The sequence below is a fragment of the Mixophyes fleayi genome, chromosome 5 (genome assembly GCF_038048845.1).
Source record: "Mixophyes fleayi isolate aMixFle1 chromosome 5, aMixFle1.hap1, whole genome shotgun sequence".
In the NCBI taxonomy this organism is placed as follows: domain Eukaryota; kingdom Metazoa; phylum Chordata; class Amphibia; order Anura; family Limnodynastidae; genus Mixophyes; species Mixophyes fleayi.
This window is the reverse complement of record NC_134406.1, coordinates 167182822-167198869: the sequence shown is the minus strand read 5'-3', so window position 1 is coordinate 167198869 and position 16048 is coordinate 167182822. Positions and strand designations below refer to the sequence as shown.

At 38.6% G+C, this 16048-nt stretch overlaps 1 protein-coding gene across 1 annotated transcript in view; it reads right to left on the bottom strand.

Annotated features, from left to right (window-relative positions):
• Nucleotides 1–3967: 3967 nt before the first annotated feature.
• The window catches only part of GMDS (GDP-mannose 4,6-dehydratase), a 445643-nt gene continuing 433562 nt past the window's right edge, over nucleotides 3968–16048 (bottom strand). The window contains exons 10-11 of the mRNA XM_075212984.1: nucleotides 6582–6650; nucleotides 3968–4366 (exon numbers count right to left, since the gene is read on the bottom strand). Coding sequence (XP_075069085.1) covers nucleotides 4304–4366; nucleotides 6582–6650 — 132 coding nt within the window. The 3' untranslated portion in view covers nucleotides 3968–4303. The remainder of the gene's footprint in view (nucleotides 4367–6581; nucleotides 6651–16048) is intronic.

Below are 16048 nucleotides of genomic sequence, written 5' to 3'. Positions count from 1 at the left end.
AGTATATATAAAAGTCTAAACATGCCAGGAAGGAGATCTAGTAAAGGAAAATGTTTTACTTATTTCAAGAAGACATACACATACCTCACGGTAAATTAGTTTACAGTGGTGTCATGAATATGCAGGAGGGTAAATGTGCATGACATATTATTTAATTTTACATTGCGCAAGGTTGGGAAAATAATGGCACAATAAACAATGTGCCTTCATTTTTCCTTATTTATGTCCATTTTATTTACTTAGAAGTATTTAAAGTTCATGTTGGCAAATAAAATATTAAATCGTTAACAGTTGTATATAAGACGTTTAGTGAAAAATCCCAGCAGCTGAAAGGGAAAGCAGAATTGTCAGGCGGCAGATTGTGCTCAGGAGATGCAGCGGCCGGTATGAAGAGGAAAGGACGGGGTGAGGGTTAGGTAGGTGCAGGGAGACCCTATAAAAAGTACCCAGTGTGCACCTGTAGTCAGCCAGAACAGGATAGGGTGCTGTATGGCTGTCTGGAAGGTCAGGATCTGTAGGTCCACACTCATCTGGTTTCCATTAACAGCAAACTACTCCTGACCCAGCGTCCTCCAACACTTTCAGCAAGGTGTCCTCTAAGGACACACTCTTCGAAGGCCAGGTGTTCACCATCTCAGGCCAGGACCCAGACTTTCCACTGCGCACCTCTGGAAGGCTCCCTTCTGCATCAGTGCCATACAAAGAGCTCTCTTTTCTCCAGCAGAGACAGCCCCCACACTACAGGCACACATTACAAAAACACTCATTCTAGCAAATATATTCCCTTGTTAGCTAAATTACTGAAAGCCTTGGGTGTCCCCAATTAATTATTAGCATGTCCAGACAAGGAAATCTATGAACATACATCCCAACTATTGGCATGTTGTGCCCTTTTAACTACAACTTTGCGAAGTTCTATGTATGGCTTATGAACTTCCGCACAGGCAATTCTATGGCTCTCCAGCTGCTGTGGGTGTACAAGTTCCAGCACCCTCTGCGTGTCTGGTCATGCTGGAACCCGTAGTTCTATAAGTGCTGAAGAGTCACAGGTTTTTAATTTGAGCAACAGGGAACTGTGTTACATAATGTCAGTGAGTCAATGTCCAGTTAAAACACACTCCCAATAAATCCGCAATATAAATGGAAAGAACATATGGAAAAAAATATAAAACAGATAAAATAATCACCTTAACTCCAGGCACACATTCGTAAAAATGTAACATATATTCCCGTAGTGAATTGATTCATTCGCAACAGTAACTTAAATTACTTTTAAAAACGACTGCAGTTACAATAAACTTTATGTAGAAAATAAATCACTTCACTTAATCACTCATCATGTGACTAATGCATATTTTGTCTCCTGCAAGTGTCTGTCCATCCTTTGCTGAAAAATTCTGTTTTGTTGCACCAGGAATCTTGAATGATGCCAAATAAAACACTCAATATGTTAGTGATTTTGTTCTCTCTAGCTTCATACATTTAATTGTTTTATTTATTAAGGAACTAGATTCAAATATTTTTTAACAAAAAATCTTAGCAAATATACAAGAGCTCTTCAACTTTACGGTTTATTTCTTCTCAATTCTGACCTTAAGGTATGAAAAAATAAATGCGATTTAAGAAGAAAAACTTGATGGAGGTACCTAGACTGGAGTATGTTCTTAATGACCTCTGCATAACCCAGGCCTTTGGCAAAGGAGCCTTGATCAACATTTACTAACCTTACAGCTTTGTAGGTATAGTCTTTCTACTCTCTGCCATCTTTTCAACTGCCTCAGGATCCTGTGCCTAATTATAGTAAGGAGAAACAGGAAAGGCATATGAATGGCACTATTCTGAAGGCCTGGGTATAGAGACGTTTTTGTCACCAACTCCTACACTGAACTGAGCTATTACTTTCAAGCCAACTTCAAACCTCCCCGCACACACATCTTTCACATAATCACATTTTTCAAGAGAGACTTTTCAGTGATTAAGTTGTAATAAGGAAATGTGCATAAATGAAAATATATAAAATATAGTGTAAGTCCGTCGTGTTAGACAACACACATCTTTCAGTTGTTGAAGGACAACCGCTGGAGGTAGATCATGTTGGGAGTTGTTATTATCCTTTATTTACACTGTGCTTTACAGAAAATGTTTTATTCCTATACATCAATCCCTGCCCCAGTGGAGTTAACATTCTATAGTCCTTACCACAGAAACGTTCATACACTAGGGTTAATTTCATCAGAAGCTCAATATCCTAGCAATATGTTTTTCGGCCTGTGGGAGGAAACTGGAGCACATGGGGAATTCCACGCAAACACAGGGAGATCATACAAACTCCACACAGGCAGAGCCCTGGTAGAACTGGAACCAATGACCACAGATTGTAAATTAATCTTTTTTTTTTTTTTATTGCCCAAATCAACTCCTACAGAATGATTGTCTGTGCCAGGATAATTAAAGCACTTGATAGGTCACAAAGCTATGGGGAACTTTTTTTTTTCTTTTTAAATGGTTGCCCAATATGTGCTAAATATGTAGACTTTAATGTGTTCAGTTATTAAAAAGTGTCCATTGGGTAATATTTCTCTGCGGAGAACCACTATGGGTAAGATAACAACATATACAGTATATTCAATACTTAATAATATAGATCTAAGGAGACCAGTGAATATAGCTTAATTAATGTAAGATATTTATATATTTTTACCATGTCATTCCCATTGACTGGTAAAACACAGGCTATAGCTGGGCACAAATTAAGTATACAGATGATGGAACCGAAGCTTTCCTCTCTCATCCCTGTCTATAATTTTGCTATCATTAGGCAATAGATCATGGGCCTCATTTAGAGTCGGACGCATCCTGCACATTTCCACTGATAGGGCATGCGCAGTAAGCAACAGTTCCCTGCAGTTCCATCTGCTTTTCAAATGCAAGTGTACTCTGTGACAGCTTGCGTCTCAGTACGAGGGAAAGGGTGGAACTCGGAGTTATGTAGGCGTGATCGTGCATAATTCAGATACTATGGGCATGTACCTGCAAATTTACCCTAGTCGGATCAAGACGCAGGTGGAACACATGTCAAAAAAGACTGAAAAAGTGCAGCAGGAATTAGGTGGCCCAAGTAGTTAGCTAGCTGGGAGAACTGGTCGCAACTTGGTAGGGTATTACGAGTGGGACGCAACTGGGGTTGTATGTCACCCGTAATACCCTACCAAGCTGCGGCACACTCCCACTCCTACTCTTTCATTTAAACCTTAGACGCACACTGCGTCCGACTCTAAATGAAGCCCTATATAGTTTAGTGTTTCTCAATATTATTGATGTGACATCTGAAGACACTACTAATATGACTGATGCACAAAAAACCCATAATTGATAAAAAAAGAAAGTTCTTAAGACATGTCAAGTGCATAAAAACACAGTTAAAATATTATCTCAAAAGCAAATGTTTTACATATTTTAAGTCATTTTCACCATGCTAAATCTTTGCAACATACACACATGGTTGGGAATAACTGATACTGATTATGTGTGTTCGGCTCAAAATGCCGCAATGTTCAATAGTAATCTGATTGAGATGAATGAGATGATTATCAGGCATGTTAGTAACATGGAATTGGTAAATGGAAACTATCAGCCTGTGTGTGCAGTTATCTCCCGATTACATAAACAGGCCTCACACAAACCAGTTTCCACATTTCAGTATTATACTCCTTCAGCCATTATCTATCATGTAGTATTACACACAGTAGAGGCAGTCTGCTTTAGGGATGAATCAAAATGAATGAGAATACACCCTACCAATACAGTAGGAAGTTTAATGAATTGATAGCCTTAAATATTTGTTAAGCCCTTAAGATTGGCTTATACTTTAATATTTTCACCTCCCTAATATATATTTATTATTATAAAAAAATGGACATGGATACAACACGATTAAACAGACACGTGTTTTTTTTTATATAGAAATGCAATTTATTAAGAAATGGATAATTGGAAAGAACTAGGAAATAATTATGTTCAATTTGTTTTCATCAGGCCCATTACAATCGTTAAAGAAATTAATCATAAGACATCAGCATAGATGGGTAGCAAAAGAAAGTCAGCAAAACAAAGAAAAAATAATCTCACAAATTTCCCAAAAAAAGGACACATTTACATGTCTGCAAACATTGTGTACACACAGGTGAACAAGTAATGAAACATGTATCATTTTAAATATTTATAGATAGGGAGTGATTGGATGGAGCAGTGTAACATGTTGCCCTGGAAGGGTCCAGTAGGCAGTGCTTCTGTTTCCTCACATTTAAGCATTAGGATTGGTCTGCATCAGAAGAATATCTGCTTCTACCATCTCCTTTACCAGCTCCTGAAATGACAGAAATGAATGTTACTCAGTCCTCTGCTTATTGTACAACATAACACTTCACTGTCCTAGCTCCCTACATACTGAGCAGAATTACTAAGAGACAAATGCATTTGTTAAATCCATTGCTGTGAAATGTAAGGGGAGAGAGAGACCATTACAGATGAGTAAATACAACTTCCCACTGAACTCAGTTACTAGACAGTAGGTAGGTATACATCCATGCACCACTGCTAAGGTAACTACGCCAATTATAAACAATATACTGGTTTATACAAGTATTTAAAAATGGAGTATGGAACTCATGTTTAGGCTGTCCCAACCTTCTAATATAGTAATACAGTCCACAGCTAACATAAGGTGAGCCCTGATGTCCAGTAGCTGCTTCTCCTACTTCTCCAAACAGAGATATACAGAGAGAAAATAAGTTGCTTAAATTTTTTTTTTCTAGTCAGCAATTAACTATTAAACAGCTATAAATTGGGGAATAGGTAGACAATTACAAACGAGTATTAAAGTTTCCCCTTTGCTCAGCTTCTAAAATGCAGAAGGAAAAGCAACTAAAAATCTAAATATGTATGTAACCCAATATTAGTACGGTGATTGATATGTGACTGGACCATCCAAATGGAAGATGAACATCAATAGCGGAGGGTCCCTGCTTTCATTATTTTCTGAAATGCCTTTAATGAATTAGGTATTTTTTACTATCTAGTAACTAAATGCAACAGGAACTTATTCTTTGCACATCTACAGTCAAGGATGTATGCAAATCTCAGAGAGGGAAGAACGATGGAACTAGTTCCTGCAAGTATTGCACATATTCAACTACAATGAAAAATTCATAGATGTTCTTTTATCACAATGATGATATTTCTTTAGTTGAAAAATCTACACTACATAAACTGATAATTTAACACACACACACAAATGAATGCACATATATAGTCTATCTATATTACTATTCCTATCTAGATTGGAAATCAGGGATTCCTTGTCTGTATTTTGTTAAAAAGTATTTGAGATATTAAAGCACATATGGTACTAGCCCTATTTGAAGTACAATCAATGATGTTAATATATATAGTTGGTGATTCACTTCAGCGCATGGTCCTGTAGGAGAGCCTTGCTTGATGTGCGGATGGTCCTATTTCCAGGTATTACAATACTTGAACTTCCCACAGGGTCTCCTTACGCGAGACTTGCATGGGACTTTGCCTGGAATTAATTTGCCCCCATATGATTTTAGTCAGCCCTGTGCAAGGATGAGAGGAGGGGGGGTTGGGTGTTCCACAGACTTATTTGGAAATCTTAGTTTTTTAAAACACCACCCAGCCCCAATTCCAACCTCAGGATCATAGTGTTCTTTCACTTGGATGTTTTCTTCGATCCTCAGAAGGAAAAAGGAAGGCAAACAGAGCGGAGAAAAAGATGCATTTACTTATTTAACTTCAGTGAACTCAGACTGGCTGCTGGTATTAATGGAAGGAAAGACAGCTAATCAGAGCCCTGTCTCCCTGAGACAGATTACTGGCAAGAGCGACCAGCATTGTGGTGAGCAATGGTACACACAAGAGGCATAGTATTGCATAGTATTGTAATCATCATAGGGGAGGTAGGGGCTCCATATTGGACACCTGAAAGGGTTATTGCTCTATACACAGGGAGTGGGGGAGCCAATATACTGCATACTGGATATCACAGGGGGGATTTCTGTATTGCATTTAGGACAGAAGAGAGAACCTGTCACTGAGTACTAGACATCACAATGATGCTCTGCATTGTACACTGATCACATAGGATTGAATTTGGTTGGAATAGTTGGTATATTTCGTACATGTCTTTGGCTATAAAACCCATCTCACATTTTGTAGGGCTCCAACAGTCTTTCGGTCAGTCTCTCTGGTTATATAGTGTTCCATATAGAAATACAGATGGATGCAAACAATATACTAAATGTTTTTAATTTACAATACGAGAACAGAGCTGTTATTTTTAACGATCTCAGTCACAGGTATGCTATAAACACATGTTCTTGGGCTAGTACCTATTAAAAAATAACTTAAGTTATCTCTGTTTGCAATGAAGCTGGGGCCACAGATAAAGTACACATCCAGCGTTCTATAACAAGATGGACAGCTTTTTACCAGTCAATACAATTTCGAATGATGATGACACTTCCATTGCTGTGAACTGGTTTGATGCAGGAATTACTTACTTCAAATGTGACCTTGGGTGCCCAGCCCAGCTTCTGTTTTGCTTTGCTGCAATCTCCTTGAAGGAATTCCTAGGGGAAGAAGGGGTAGAGAGTAAGATTCTATATCAGAACAAAGGTCACAAAACACCATTTCATATTCTTCAAAAAAAGCTACTGTTACTTTACATGTACTGAATAATCTACGGTCTAGAGCAGTGATGGGCCAGCCAGTATACATCAAGGGACGCATGTCTAAAAATACTTTCTTGCACGGCCAGAGCCTGCAGAGGAAGGAGAGAGAGCATGTGGTGCAGAATACACTGATCTCTCCTCCTCTGAATGGATATGCTGCTTGACCTCCCTGTATTGTGTAGTGGAGGGCATGTGACGTGGAAGCCGGCTGCTCCAGTTGAGTCTTATTCTCTGCTTTATAACAAAGAATAAGCCAGATCAGGGGCATAGAGTTGGGGGCCACAGATGAAGGCTGGTCGGTTGTCCACTGCTGATCTATATTGACTGCATACTGTTTAGCTGAAATGTTAACATTTTGTAACCTCAGAATTCTTGTGTCTCAGTCCTCATGGTTTAAGTACACAGAATTATTTAAGGGAGAACTTCAGTCCCCCAAAAATTGTTAGATAAAATCCAATGTTCACCCAAGTATTTGAACCCCTGGGATATATACGCACTACCAGATATCACATTCGTTGTTTATTCACCTCCATGCATGGCAATTTTTGAATTTGAGCAGGGAAGAGAGACCGGACACAAGAAATCAGTATTGCCTGCATCCTGCCTTCAAATGCACTCATTTCACCTGGAGAAGGGACCAGTACTGTACCAAATGATGATCACCATCATCACCATTTATTGATATAGACTAGTAGACATTTATTAGCCCATGGGCATTAGACTGATCTACTTTGAAGATGTCAAAATATGTATTCTTCTTTGTAGCATTTATCACCAATTATTTTTGCTCTGCAAGATAAATTAACTGTACATATGTACCTATGTAAAAAGTAAGCAAAAGTTCTAAGTAATCAGTATAAATGATGAATGCTCAGTAAGACACTTTGTAAACAAACAGTATAACTGTTCTAATAAGTAGGTAGAACAGTGCAACAGAACAGTAGTGAAAAAACAATTGACTCAGAAAAAGGTGTATTGAATACAATATGCCTGCTAAACGTTTGCAGACTTAGAAATATATAAACAGAAACACTGAAAAGTCAATACAAACAAATCAACAGCTTCAAACACTACACGCTAGCCCTGCACAAAACAAATGGGAGTGTCTGGTTATTAAGCATAAGACGTGTCGTTTCTTCTAAAATCTTTGTTGCCTTTTAACAACTGGATTATTATCACTGAAGCAATTAGCTAGTTCACCAGGCTAATCCGTGTTTTTAGAATGAAAAAAATGTTAGGGGGCCTAAGTAGCTCCAATTTGTCCAAAACAATGAAATCAAGCTAAACCCCGAGGCCACAGAAAGTCTTTGCAGAGACTATGTTCAATTTAGGGTGAAAGGTAATGTTAGGGCTAGGCTCCTGCAACTCATTACTCAACAACTTCGACCATCCCAACCACAAATCTCCATGTGCCATTGCTGAAAACCCAAAGATACACACACATCCCACTCAGTATACATGAAATTACTTTGGTTACAGTTCATGGTCTACATTTATCTGAGCAGCAGACAGATAAATCTGTACATATTTCTAGTTCTTCTATAACTAAACCACACTCTATACAAACAGTGGAGTTGCAGCAGAAATTCAATTGTGCAGCGTGGTGGTCAGGTTACTGTATCAACTGGTTCAAATTATTGTCTAGTTTTTTTTTTTTTTTTTTTAAACAGGAGTAAATCACAAAACAAACACAATAATAATGAAATGACCGACCCTAACTCAAATCATGTGGTCAAGTAAGAAAACGCTGAAACTGCTAAGACTTTAGATGTCAAAAGGTTGAGATTTGTATACGTGTAAAGTGCAACCCATTGTCTGGTGAACGGACTAGTTGAGCACACCTATACAATGAGTTCCAGCTATCCCTAATTTCAAAGATTAGTGCTAGGAATGTCCTTGACATTTCTCTTTCCTTTTTTTTTGGTTCATTGATTTTATTTTTTTAAATAACAAATAAGAAAAGAAAAAAATGATAACATAAGTATAAAATGAGCGTGACAAACCATAATTATAATAAGTGTACATCATAAACAGGGAAAGATATGAGATGCCATTGTACAGAACAAGAGGGGATGTAAATTAAGAATTTTGTGTGTCCATATCATGAGATAAATATAATTGTTCAGGGGCCTGAAGCCATGGGTCCACTGTTAAACAGAAATGGGCAGATATTTTTATGTATGCTATGAATCCCCCAGGAGTATTGAGGATCCAGCGGTAAACAATGGGCTGCCTTGTGAATTTCTGCACAAGTATTTTGGAGTTATTTCTAGGACCTGCTAAAACCACCTTAGGTGAAATCGGAACACGTTTACGTAAAAGGTTTGCTCACTTTGGAATAATTGTCCTTCTTTGTGTAGACTCGGGAATGGTGGGGATTACCTGACATAAGCTGCCAGACTGCTTAGTTTGATGGCCTGGGTGTAGAGAGCTCTGAGCACTGTACAGTTTAGTGGGAGGGAGATTCAAATCTGCTGGGACTGAAATGAGGAAGTGACTGTGGCACCTAAATGGATACAGCCATCTAATCAGGTCACATTCACGCCACAAGCTCACTTATTCATCATCATCATCATCTATTTATATAGGGCCACTAATTCCACAGCGCTGTAAAGAGAACTCACTCACATCAGTCCCTGCCCCATTGGGGCTTACAGTCTAAATTCCCTAACACACACACACACACAGACTAGGGTCAATTTGATAGCAGCCTATTAACCTATCAGTATGTTTTTGGAGTGTGGGAGGAAACCGGAGCACCTGGAGGAAACCCACGCAAACACGGGGAGAACATACAAACTCCACACAGATAGGGCCATGGTCGGAAATTGAACTCATGACCCCAGTGCTGTGAGGCAGAAGTGCTAACCACTTAGCCACCGTGCTGCCCTAGGACAGTTCCGACCATCTACCAGGTTTATGCTGTGAAACACCACAATCCGGAAGCTCTTACTATTGAAGCACTACCTAAACAGGGGGTATTGTTTCAAAATAGGCAATATCTTTTACATTATAATAAAAAGTTTAGCATCTGTGCATTCCAAAGATTGAGCATTAGATTCCTTCTAGAATCTCAAACCCTGAAATATCCAAATTGCACACAGGACTAATGGACATTTACACTTTCAGTTAACTTTTCATTTAATCCCAACCACATTCCTCCTGTTTGTACCTTATCGGGAATCATTCCACCAACATCCCCACTGTTTACTTCATTCAGTTGAGCTGTGGTACTGATAAGCCAGGAGCTGTGCTGGTCATCCGCAGTACAGAACAGGTTTATAGTCCACTTACTATGTGTATTAACTCAATTGTTAGCATTTGTTTATAGCTATATAGGCCTCTTACTCACTGGTATCAACAATCATACTTTTATTAGCGTCTGTTTAAAACCAACTGGTTCCAATGACCGTATATCCACTTGCTGTTGGGAGCGGCGGAGGCATGGCAGCCTATTTTGTATGCACCCCGCTCTATAAACATGCGTTCACTGCAAATAAACACAAGGGGCTCAATGGAGTGTCCTCCAAGTGCAAGCTCGAGTTACAACAGCATTTTTGGTAATGCCTGTGGGTAACAGCCTAAAGTTTCTGTCTATTTTTAAGAAAACATTGACATTTTAAATCTTAAATACTGTTACTCAACTATTAATAATACATACTTTAATGATATTAAATCAAATTTTGCACAGATACTCTAGCATCAGTCCAGTATCTTGTAGAGAAATGTCATAGTTTGGGGGAAAATCACGGTTCAGAATCTCACAGTTCCTGCCAATATATCTTGTGTCCTGGGCCCACATGCCAGATGGAGTAGTCTCAATTGTGGGGGTCACTGTTTCGGCACTTGCAGTAGCAGAATGAAGGAACTCAATGTTTCACCCATCTGCTGAAGTGAGCCACCAACCACCCTTACTGGTAGGAACACTGAATGCAAATTAAATGTTGTGATTAAAAATGGAATTAGACAGCGTTCTTTTGTGCTCGTCAATAGTAGCAGACTCGAACTGCAAAAACGTGTGGTCAGGGCGCCTCTTCTACAAGTCTATCTGTCGAGTCTAAGCTGTAGAGTCCATGTATAAGGTACAAATAGACAGCCCCTGAATGAGTACTGTACAATAAGCTCCTGGCAAACTGCCCCTAAAAATATTGTACATGCTGCTTTAAACAGTAATATTTCTTTTCAAGTTTCTGTTTTTTTTTTTTTTTTTTTTGGGGAAACCAACTTTAAATGAGCGGTGGAAGGTCTTTCAAATGTAGGACTCAAAATGTTGCACTCATTTGTGAGTGCACTCTTGGACATCTCTAGAAAGTAATATCCACTAAAACATTACAACTAATATTGTATTAAAGCAGAAAATCTGTTTCTTTCTGTTATGCTTGTTTTAAACAGGAACCAGTAATAGTAATTATCTAAGGGCTCCTCCAGAAAATCAGTTTCTGTCAGTGCGTTATAAATGGAAGACAATGCTAAAAAACCACTGCTGAAACTGAGAAGACCAGAGATCTGTGCATCTTAATGGCATGTCTTGCGTGCTGTACACACAAGCAGATATGCAGTATGTGGCACTCAGAGGAATGCAGGAAATTATGTCAATAGCACTTATTGCATCACTGTGGACAACACTGCATGGCTTATAGATCGCCAGATCTCTAGTTTGTGAAAAAAAAAAAATATTGTATCTGTGCTGCCTTGTGTAATCAGTAAATGCAGCCTAGAAACTGAAGGGGACCCCAAACTCTCCAAAATAATGTAATAAGGTATTAGATCTCTAGATTGCCCTATCTCACCAGCTTGTTCCTTGCTTTTCGCCTAGCATGTAATAACAGAAACAATTATCTGAATGAGTTATGACTTCAAGGTCTCCACTAGGTTTCAAATTCACCACTGAGCACCATTGAGGCCTGAAATGTTTCTAAATTCAGCCTCTATGTTAGAACAACAAAATGGGTGCGGGGGGAGGGGGGAGTCAGATATCCCACATATCACTAACACCCCCTATGTTATATTAAAAGTTCACAATTTTCAATTTATTTTAGTTAGTGTATGTATAATTAGGCTTCAGGTTTGGTTACATGGCTGGTAACATTTCAGTGAAATAGAGGTCTAAAGGTGTTCAATATGTATAATATCTTGTACAGCTTTCTAATTATATGGTGAAAGTTTAGTTGTGCATCCAGAACCGATCTCTCAGTTTACTGTATTGATGGGTGCTATGAAATTGCATAGAGTGACGCTTTCAGTATATAAATGACTTTCTGTGCTGTTACTGGAGCTCCCTGTAACATAAATGAAAAGATCAGCATTACAGAGCTAGTAGCTGCCATCCTAGGGTCTTATGTGACCTCTGCCCAAATCTGTCCAGGGGACACCCAGGCTGTGTTCTCAGTACATAAAGCCACATCATGCTTCTATTTGTGTGCCAAACACAGTAATAACAATTGGAGGAGCCTAATTTCACCAATTCTGTCAATCTAGAGGAATCGGGAGTCAAAATTCTGGAGTAATAACCATTTTTAGTTACAGCTCTCCAGTGACAGAAACATGGGCTCACAAGTCCTACTGTTATAAAAGTAGACGTTTCACAACGTAATATGTGAATGCAAAGTGGGTGATAACACATTTATTGGTAAACCTGGAAATGCAACTTTACCTATATAGAATTTTATTTTCTTTAAGAAATTGCTTGTGTAAGAAATGTTTATAAATGCAGCTCTGCGTTTTATTTACTGATGAGCTGATGTAACCTGCGAGTTATTCCTGCTTTAAGCTGAATGCCAAGGACACACCAATAGGTATGTAACTCTCTCTCCAATAAATAAATTAAATATATATATACTGTATATAATAGAGAAATTCCTCTGCTTAGAAGGGGTATCTAAGTTATGTACCACACTGTCTAGGTGGACATTGGAGCACTACAATGCCCATCATACCACATTTACTGAAAGGAGTAATAGTGTACTTTCTGCATAAAGCATAGGCTAAATTGCTCCATACCGGCAGAGACAAAGGGACATATTGTGTGGCTCTGTGACAACTTTTTAATAACTTTTATTTCGTTTAACCTAGTGGAAAATGTGAAGCATTTCAATGTAAATAACCCACTTCCTGAGCACCGCTTCAGGGTGTGAGCGCTGCATTCACTCTGCCTCTTTAGCTGAAAGATACGGTCTGAAAATGTATTTGGGCTAATTCAATCATTGTAATTGATATTTTCAAACTGTTACGACCGCAAATAAAAACTGCACAGTTAACAAGCTCAGCTTGTGGATAGTTAATCCATGCTGGTAAAGCTTGGCTGGAATAATGAGTTGTACTGATCTCTCAATTTCATGTCATAAATATCAACAATACATGTGATTGTTTTTTTTAAGCACTGAAATATTCCTTCTGTATAGCTTTCTCGGCATGTATCAACCTCCTCCTCTGGAAACTGCGTGATGGAAAACAGCTACACACCTATGTGAGGAACTACCTTTTCTGTTTAGTAATGGAGTTGTCTTGTAAACTGCAACTTCCACTCCCATTATCAGGGCTGGACTTATCATATAGCCCACTCTCTAGGGCAGCCCTCTTCTAGGCAACATAAAAATTGATTTAATTTACTTTGGTTGTGACTTGGTCTTTACCAAATACCTAGTATTCACAATAAAATTAATAGAAAAAAAGTGTTGAAAAATGGGCTTGCATGTGTTACATAAGACTGAAGAAAGACACAGGTCCATTAATTACAACCATTCATAAATGGAAACTGTGCAAAGATAGCACACTATGGGCCTTCAGGTATGTAACTGCCCTGCTGTCCGCAAATAGGCTCTGCTTACACCTGCAGTCAACAAGGAGCGGATCTCAAGATCTGTTCCTTGTTGACTACAGGTGTATTTTGAAATCTCTCCATGCTCTACTGCACAGGATGCTGCAGGATACGTTGGAACCTGCCGGACCCGCAGACTCTATACAGTTTAAAAAATACATTTAAAAAAATAAATAAAAAATTTTCAATTTACTTTGTGGAACTACATGGCTGCACGGGCCCTGGGCGTCAGGACATGCTGGCACAAATGCGTTTCTCCAAGTGCCAGTATGTCCTTGCTGTTATTGGCAGCCCAGACTGACTGGGACTTGTAGTTCCACAAAGTAAAATAGTGTTTTAAACATTCTGGAAGCTGACTTGGACGTTCCCTGCACGGGAAGGCCCTTACTGTACATTGTCTATGTTAAACAGCCCATTCCCCACCCGGTTCACTCCTCTAAATCATAGGTTATAATAAGCCTTTTTTTTTTAACCTGTTCTGAACAAATTTGCAGAGGATACGCTCAAAAAAGCCAGTTAGGTGCCTTATTGACTCAGGCCCTATATGTTTAATGCATGATCATTTCATCCAAAGTAGTAATGCAACATCTTTAGAATAATCCTTACATAAATGACACATGAATGAATGAATTATTCTTATGTTTCCAGTAATAGAAAACACACATGCGCAGTTGTTATATGGGTATGCACTCTCCTCTGAATAAACTAGACATAGAAAGCAGCAATAGAAAATATTTACTTTATTGACCTGATTCCAGGGATGTCTGTTTTCTTTCTCACTGGGTATTATTGAGGTCTTTAATCTGGAGATATATTTTTCTACCGCTTGTTTAATCAAAGATATTTCAATATTGTAAAGTTTCAATTTGAACCAGCACTTACACAGCCAAACAAAATGTACCGACAGAACAAAATCAAAGAAAAGTTTGTTATTGTGCTTTTGAAGTTTGATTAGGGCTCTATGTACGCGGTCAAATTGTGTTCTACAAAGGGAAGTCACTTCTCACACATTGGTAAGTGACCCTTATTTTTCTAAGATGATCGCTGTATTCAAAATTTACTTTTTCGCAAGCCAGAGCAACATTGTGGATTTATAAAGCCATCATGGTAATGGCCTCATTGTCTATGCCATTTATGACAACCTTTACAGTTAATTAGAACACATATGAAAAACAGTATTGTCAGATTACTACATTACTTATTCTGGCCACACAGGTACAAATTTAAGTAGCTTTGTTGGTCATCATTGACCAAACTAGCTGACCATGTCCTTAGTGATCAAAATCCCATCCAATTAAATTTGATCCAACTGGATGGAAAACAAAGTTGGCCGATAACTCAAAATGTCTGTGACCCAGATCGAAAGTTGTAAGGAACATGTGTGACCAGAGTTACATTGTGATCTGGTCATTCAGCCCAATATCAGAACAACAGTGTCTGAACAATTTGAACCCACACTTATGACACACAATTTCTTGGAGATTAAATAATTTGTTAAATAGGTCAATTCATAACATTGGAACATGTGTGAATAGAATTAAAGACTGTGTTTTAATAGTCCATGTGCTATTTCTTATAAACAATGAAGCCTTTTTTAATATTTCATTTGCTGTCCCGCAATTGCTAACAAAGTGGTGGGTTCCCATACCTAGGTTTCCAAGACCTAGGTTCCAAAAATGTAAAAATGTTAAAAGCTTAATTCAGAGATTAAAGCAATGCTTTGCTTCACCATTTCACGGTACACAGTAAATATTATATTCTATAAATAGAGCTAGCAAAACAGTGTCCATTCATTCTGTTCTGTGGAGTGGTCAGTTTATAACAATGTAGAAGTCTGGGTGGAACAAGAAGGATAAGGGAATTCCAGGAGGAACAAAAATGATAAAAGGAATTCCATGCAGAACTCTTAAGGCCACATTCCGCTTGAGAAACATGAAATTCCGCAGCCCAATGTGGAATAAGGCGAATAAAAACTCTAAAAATAAACTCTAGTGGACATGAACAAAAGGACAGTTTTTAGTTTGCATCCACATCAGTCTTGCATTATGTAAAGACTATGGGCCCGATTCCTTAGGGCATGTATCTGCTGAGTTTGAGCGCAACGTATACAGAATCACTCTGCTCATGCCCGGAACAGACAGGTACGGCTGAGAAACAGAGACACAGACCTGTACGCAAGCAATGTTCGTGTGATAGTGAGAGTAAGTAGCACTTGCTACAGCTTTCAACTTTGGGGAGTAAAATGAGTGGGAAAAGGGTGTTTTGTCGTACTCAATGTACAAAAGGAGGTACCAAACTGAAGCGCACGCAGCCACAGCTGTATCAAGCTGTACGGCCAAGATTGTTACTTGTTTTTCTGCCGTGTCTCTTGCACCAGCTCTGGGGCTAGTCTAAGTCCCGATCAGTGATGATGACTTGTATACATCCTGTAACATGATTGTGCAATCGCCAGCAACTGTAAAATGTATTTGTTCAGTAG